The sequence below is a fragment of the Lemur catta genome, chromosome 18, assembly GCF_020740605.2.
Source record: "Lemur catta isolate mLemCat1 chromosome 18, mLemCat1.pri, whole genome shotgun sequence".
NCBI lineage: Eukaryota > Metazoa > Chordata > Mammalia > Primates > Lemuridae > Lemur > Lemur catta.
The window spans coordinates 46,659,461-46,666,685 of NC_059145.1; the positions used below are offsets into that span (position 1 = coordinate 46,659,461).

General features: G+C 54.4%; 1 protein-coding gene across 1 annotated transcript; it reads right to left on the bottom strand.

The window, feature by feature from the left end:
• Positions 1-870: 870 nt before the first annotated feature.
• Positions 871-6,538, bottom strand: UCN3 (urocortin 3). Its single transcript, XM_045529705.1, has 2 exons — positions 6,280-6,538; positions 871-1,387 (listed from the first exon to the last, which is right to left on the bottom strand). Exons 1-2 carry the CDS (start codon positions 6,532-6,534, stop codon positions 887-889), a joined length of 756 nt encoding a protein of 251 aa, XP_045385661.1. The 5' UTR covers positions 6,535-6,538; the 3' UTR covers positions 871-886.
• Positions 6,539-7,225: the final 687 nt, after the last annotated feature.

The window sequence follows — 7,225 nt, forward strand, 5'->3', positions numbered from 1 at the left end:
CAGAGGGCTGGCCCCAGACACCAGCATCTGCCACGGCCCCCACACGGCGCCCCGCGGTTACCGTGGGCTCAGTTCACCCCTTCAGGACTGGCAGCCCCGGCCCCTCGTGAGCCATGGAGGAGTTTGGGATCTTATGGGGGCATCACTTAAATCTCCTTCTTCCTTTTGGCCTGGACGCTGAAAACAGTTCCCAGGTCATGTCCCTTGGGTGGGACCAGGCTCCAGGGACGGCTGCCAGTCTAGAGCAAGTGACGGATGCCAGTGCTCAGCCGTCCTCCCAGAGCCGTCCCCTCCTGGGGAGACCGGGCTTGACGCACCAGGGCCCCCTCCCCAGCTTCCCTGTTCCCAGCTCAGGGTTTGACGGCAGTTGCTGGGGGCAGAGGAACAGAGACAGGCCAGGAGTTCAAGAAACCGTAGGTTTTAATGGGGTGAGGAGGCAGAGAAGGGGTTCGGTGACCAGACGGGGAGTGGTGTATCTCCGGGCTCTGCCTGGGGGTGGGGTTGGTGTTCAGGGCTCCCCTCTGGCTGGGGCTACCAGGGGTACCCGGGGAGGAGGAAGGTGTGAAATCTGCCCCTTCCTGGTGTCTGGGCAGGTGGACGATACTGCCCTTCTGTGTGTGGGGACAGAGGACAGGGAGACAGGGCTGGGGCAGGAAGAGGTCAGAGGGGCTCCGTGGTGAAGCAGCGTGGGAAACTGATCCCACAAAACAATAACCAGCTGACAGTGCACCTCGTCCTCGCCTCGCCCTCTGTCCTTGAGCCTGCCCCCTGCCCTCTGCCCCCTGTCCCCTGCCCTCCTGCCCCCTGCCCTCTGCCCCCTGTCCCCTGCCCTCCTGCCCCCTGCCCTCTGCCCCTTGTCCCCTGCCCCCCTGCCCGGCCTCCTCCTCTACTTCTTCCGCCCAACCTGCGCCATCAGGTGGGCGTTGGCGGCCGCCTTGGCTTGCAAGTTCTTGGCCTTGGCGATGTTGAAGAGGATGTTCATGATGTTGGTGGGAACATCGAGGGACAGAGTGAACTTGGTGCGCCGGTCACTCTTGGCCTTGTCCTGGTACAGCTTCCCCTTGAGCTGTGCCTGGGACAGGTATTTGTACCGGGGGCTCCCGGCCCCACCCCTGCCCCCAGAGACAGAGAAAATCCTTTTCTCCTTGTCCTCCTCCTCCTCCTTCTCTCCTGAAGACGGGCCTTGGCCGGGCAGGTAGAGGGAGCTCCTCTTGCCCAGCGGGGACGCGGCCTCCAGCCGGCTCTCCTTGGCCTCAGACAGGGCGGCGTTGAGGCAGCCGAGGACGGGCTCGGCCTTGTGGAGCTTGTGGGGGAGGCCTGTCCGGGGGCCCCCGAGGAGCAGCAGCAGCAGGGGCAGCAGGAAGCGGATCTGCACCAGCATCTCTCCCTGCGGCAGAAAAGAGGGATGTGGGAAGGGGTTTGGGGCCCAGAGGACGAGGATTAGGGGTGGCCGTGTTGTTCTCCTCCAAGGCTTCCCAAAGTGTGGTCCGCAGACCGGGTGCCTTAACATCTCCGGGGAATTTGTTAGAAACGCAAATCACTCTTAGATCGTTTCCCAGAACTAGCGAATCAAACACTCTGGGCCCAGCAATTGTGTTTTAGCAAACCCTTCAGATGATTTTAACGATCCCTAAACTGTGAGAACCGTTACCTTCCTAGTACTTATGGGCTTTGTTTCATTCCGATTTGCAGGTGGCCACCGTCCCTGTGAAGTGGATAACAAAGAATTAAGCATTTCGCAGCCTAACTTGGTGGATTTTAATGGCCACAAATTCACTTGCTCAATTATTTTGCATTATGAAAATTTTTCGTAATAGTTATGAAATCTTATGAAAATACACGTGATCCTTCCTTTAAATCATCCAAATGTGTGAACTTGCGAGATTTGGGTGTGCGGCACTGTGATGTGAGAACAACACAGGCTTCGGGGGCAGACAGACGCAGACTGGAATTTCGCCTTCACCCTGACTGGCCTGTGGGCCTTGGGCAGCTTGCCTAACCTCCGGGAATTTCGATTCCCTCATCTGATCACGGGATGATAATAACTACAATACCTCTTAAAGGTTAAGTGAAGGAGTCAGTTAAACATATCAATGCGTGAAAGCGCCTGGTCTGATCAGACACTCCGTAGAGGCTGGCCACGTCTGTTTATACATGAACAATCTCCAGGTCTTCTTAGGAGAAGGTTCGGTGTGCCCACACCTTTTCAGAAGTACACACACACACGCACACACACACACGCACACACACACGCACACATGCACACACACGCACACACACGCACACACACGCACACACACACACACGCACACACACACACACGCACACACACACGCACACACACACACATGCACACACACGCACACACACACACACACACACGCACACACACACACACGCACACACACACGCACACACACACACATGCACACACATGCACACACACACGCACACACACACATGCACACACACGCACACACACACACACACACGCACACACACACACACGCACACACACACGCACGCACACACACATGCACACACACGCACACACACGCACACGCACACACACACACACGCACACATGCACACACACGCACACACACACGCACACACGCACACACACGCACACACACACGCACACACACGCACACACACATACGCGTATGCACGCACACGCCAGGTGGTGTGAGCCAGGGATTCGATCCTGCAGACAGACACGCCTGCTGTTCTGTATCTCTGGTTGTGGGTTCTGACTGCATACCACCCTCTCCACCTGAGCCTGCGCCAGAATTTCATTCTTTAAATTTTGCGTTCAACAACCTTTTGCCTTTGACCTAGTCTAAGTCAGTGGTTCTCAAACTTAGAGTCCTTCAGAATCATGGGAATGGCTCAAGCTCAGACAACGGGCCCCTCCCAAGAGTCCCCACGTCCCTAGGTCTGGGGTGGGGCCGAGAACGTGCACCGTCTAACGCAGTCCCCGGAGACCACACACTCAGCACCGCTGCCCTGCGTCTCCCGGCCCAGCTCTGTGCTCCTGGGGGTGCGTGCCAGAGTCACCAGGGGTGGGTTGACTGTCCTTGCAGAAAATGCACTTTTCTTTCCTTAAATCTTGCATCAACAACCAGATCTTCTGCTTTATCACTGCTGAGAATACAGCTGGTTGTTTTTGCACCAATAGAGTTGGAATCTGGTTTTGGCTGCCGTGTATCTTGAAGGCATCTTTAAGCTTGGGAGCAATTTTGAATGGCTTGATAACCCTGAAAGGAGTTTATAAAAAACAAAAACCAGTCCAGCAAGGGTTAACACTGGTGGGAAAGTGGTGAGGAAACTCTGTCTCTCTACTCTTTTGTCCCCTTGTCCTTTCACAGATCAGACTCTGTCTCTCCGCTAACTAGAGACTAAACGCCCTGGTCTCAGTGCCGTCCCAGTGAGAGTGGGTGCTGGAGTTTGAGAATCTCCTTGTCCTGATTTTGTTCTTTTTCTGCTTCTGAAAGCAAGCGGCCCCTCCCCAGAGAGGATGGGGAGCGGGGGAGGAGGGATGGCGGGGGAGGAGGGGGTGAAATGATTTCTCTATTTGCACCTGACCAGCGTTGCCGGAGCTGGGTGGGTGTGTGCTAAGCTGGAGGACGCTGAGGCAGAACCCAGAGCCTCCTCACGCTCCCGCCTGGGGGTTTCCCTGCGGCTCTCACCCCACCTGCTTCCTCCCCGTTCAGACTGCGGTGGCTCCACTCTCTGAATCAGGAAAGCAGCGCTTTCTTCCCTCCCCTCGGGGTCCCAGGACAGCTCTGTGCCTTCACCTTCAACCACCTGCAGTTCTACACTATCGCTGCACATATGGATTGCCAGAGCTCAGAACGCATTGAGTCTGAGCCCACCTGCCCCTCTACGTCCCCCCCTGGAGGACTTGGGGCCACTTTGGGGGTGGCATTTCTTTGGCGTCTTCATATCTGCTAAATATGTAGCTTCCGCTGCACAGAGATTTTCCTTCTGGAGCCACTTGGGCTGTCTGGGAAGGGCTGATGGGGTCATTGGTGCCTTGTACTGAATCATGTCCTCAATAAATATTTGTTCAGTGAACTGAAATTCAGATTAGTATTCAGGCACTTAATTAAACCAATTTACTTTCCAAGGTAAAACCACCTCTTTTAAATTTTCTTTTTGGATGTCTATTCTTTTTGCAAATACATGTTATCACACATCAAAGAGGAAAAAAATCCTTTATAATGCATACTTTTTTTTTTCTATTTTGAAATCGTATGTGTATATCTGGAGTCACCCGAGTGTTTCTGAACAAGAAACATCTTTGCCTAAATAACTTTCTACAGTTTTCCTGGAGAAAATTTCGGATTTTCCCTTGCATTGGGCTAGCGTCTGGATAAGCCCCGCTGAAAATGCTCCCTGTCTATCTCAGTTACAAAAGCAATCCCTCAGGGGTGGGGAAGTGAAATCCCTTTTAACTCTTTATTTACTTTTTTGCATTTTGGGGGGTCAACTGGTAAATATTGTGCCTTTAAAAATGTGTTATCTCCTTATTCAAATCCCAAGTCTCCCAGGAGGAAGACCCCCGTCTTCATGGAGAGGGTGCCGAAGGCATCTAGGATCTGTCCAAGGTGTCCGGGAGCAAGTGTCTGAAGTGGTGTCTTGTTCTCAGTGCATCCCAGGGTAGCAGAGCTGCTCTGTCTGCAGACCCCGGGCTCTAGCAGGGGTAGGGCTGTGGGTTTTGGACGATGTCTCCTTATCCTCAGCACCGATGCAAAGTTATCAAGCAAAGGAACTGCCGGAACTATGAATTGTACATGATAGGGAAGCCCTAGGCTGAGTTTAGTTCCAGTTTGTCTAAAATATTAGGGTTCCTTGCAATCTTGGATATATTCGCCATCCAAGTGAGTGGCTGGGGGCTGGGAAACACATTCAGATTTCTTTCTGGGACTTTTTAAAGGATTTGTTTACATGTGTTTAGTGTTTGCAGGATAAAAGAAAAGAAACTCTTCACAAGGAAAAAAAAGTCCTTTTTTTCTCCATGTAAAGTCGGATTCCTAAGCAAGATTCTTCTCTTACGTCTGGTGGACTCTTTTGCCATACCCCCTAGTGTGACAACACGAAAGCTCAGGATTTCCCTGCTGCCTGCCACGTACATGACTGAGTACCCTCTAGCTGGATTTCAGGGGCAAAGCTCCACACCCCTAGTTTTCTCTGTGGAGAGGTGAATCTCAGCCACTCCCTTGGGTTCTTGTTACAGTAGCACTTTTCTAAGGTGCTTTAAAGAGACACTGTTGCTTCTGAGAGCTGGACAGAGCCCAGCACTCAAACGTGAGGCAAGGAGAGCTCTGGGCCAGCCTGGATTTGGCACCTGCCAGGGAGAGGGGACAGTGTGGCTCAGCAAAGCCAGCTTTGCCCAGTGCCCAGCTATTCCCGGGGAGGGGTTGCGGATTTGTCTGCAAACACGGACAAGAAGTTGAACTAAAAAGCTAAAAAATGAACCATTTAAAAACATTTTTTAAATGTTAAAAGAAGAGGTTTTTTTTTGTATTTTTTTTTGCTAGGTGGCTCTGTTTGGGGAGGAAATTGCAAACAGGATTTCTCAGAAAACTTGAACATCAAAGCGTAGACAGCAAGCAGCAAGCATCCCTCTCCCCGTCACAGGCGGTGCTCAATCTGTGCAGATCTCTGCCCCCGCCCCACGTCCCCGCAGGGGACCTGGGCTGGAGACCCCCTGGCCTCTTACTTGCCTTGGGTGTCACTTAACCTCCCTGATTCAGCTGCCGCATCCTGAAAAGGAGACTTACCTGCCCCAGGTGTCTCAGGGAGCGAAAGGGGAAGAGGCAGAGAGGGACTTTGGCGCAGGGGGAACAACAGACGCTAGCGTCTGCTGCCCGACAGGCGCTGTGGGCACCGTCCTGCACTTTCTCCTTCCCCCACGTCCCACCCTGTTCCCAGTCTGGGGACTCTCGAAGGGTCTACTGTTCTGTTCACAGCTGAACTCTGCTCAGAGAAAATAGGTTTGTCCCAGCGGATATGCGTCTGCCTCTGATCTGTTCCCTTTTGCAAAGCCGGTGTCTCTGCACCAGCGAGGGGGGATGGCTCTGCCTCCCGGGAAGCTTCCCTGGTCTGTTGGGGGCTGATTCTCCGGACTGAAAACACGGGGCGCAGTGGGGTGCAGCTCCCGCCCGTGGGCTCCCAGCCCGGTGCGGGCAGCGCTCCCCTCTCACACCTGCCCGACCCCAGCACCTCCCCATCAGGGCAAACACACGCGGGCAGTGTGGACCGCAGGCTCACCCGAGAGTGGACTTCGCTCCGCGGGAAACGCTCGGGCAGGGGCAGCTTCAGGGCCGGGCGGTCGGCCCCGGGCACATCCCCCGCGCGTCGCCTGCCCCGGGGTCGCCGCTGCTCCGCGGGGTTGGTCCTCGGTGGGCTGCGATCTTCCCTCTCTATGGAAACCGCTCGGCTCCCCTGTGTATCTATATAAAAGTGACAGATCACAGGGTGGGTCGTAATTCCAGACGTGGTGTCTATGCTGGGATGAGATTTCATTTAAAAGACAACCAGAACCAGCCGGCCACGTCACCGATGACAGGTGCTGGTGGCCTCCCGCCCTCCTCCCTCCCGCTCCGCCCGCCCTAGCAACTCACTTCATTGATAACAAACCCAAAACCCCAAGAAACCAACAAATAAAAACACTCTGGTAAACTGAGCAGCAGTGTCTCTGAAGAGTTTTATGACTGATCTTAGTTCTAACTAATTTCAGCTTTGCCTGCGTCCCCTTCCCTCCAACCCGCCTTCCGGGGATCCGGAGCCGGGACCTGCTAGGGAGGCGGAGAGAGCAGCTTGCAGTTCGTCTCTGTCTCCTCGTTTTGTGGCTTCTGACCGTGGAGTGTTACCTGGCCACGCGCAGCTCCTCGGGCTTGTGGCTGTCACACGCTCCGTGCCTGGAGCTTTCCACGGGAAGTCACTTGAATTTTACGCAGTGATGCATCCACCATTTAACGAGCTCCCGCTGTGTGCCAGGGACTGCCAGGACCCTCGGGGACTCTAAGATAAGTGAGGTGCGGCCCTGCCCATGCCGGGCTCTCACGGTTAGGGAGACAGGCTAAAACAGAACCCGAGGTCGACGTGGCAAATGCCACAGGACAGAAGGCAGCAGCCCTGTCTCCTCACGACAGATCAAGGGCATCAGGAGCGGAGAGAAGGGATTTGGGACAGAAAGGATGGTCTGGGAGGCCAG

Coding starts and splice junctions, on each gene's coding strand:
- UCN3 (XM_045529705.1), bottom strand. CDS start 6,534: ATGAAATCTCATCCCAGCATAGACACCACGTCTGGAATTACGACCCAC. Junction 1,388..6,279: donor GGAGCGAAGTCCACTCTCGG/GTGAGCCTGCGG, acceptor TTTCTGCCGCAG/GGAGAGATGCTGGTGCAGAT.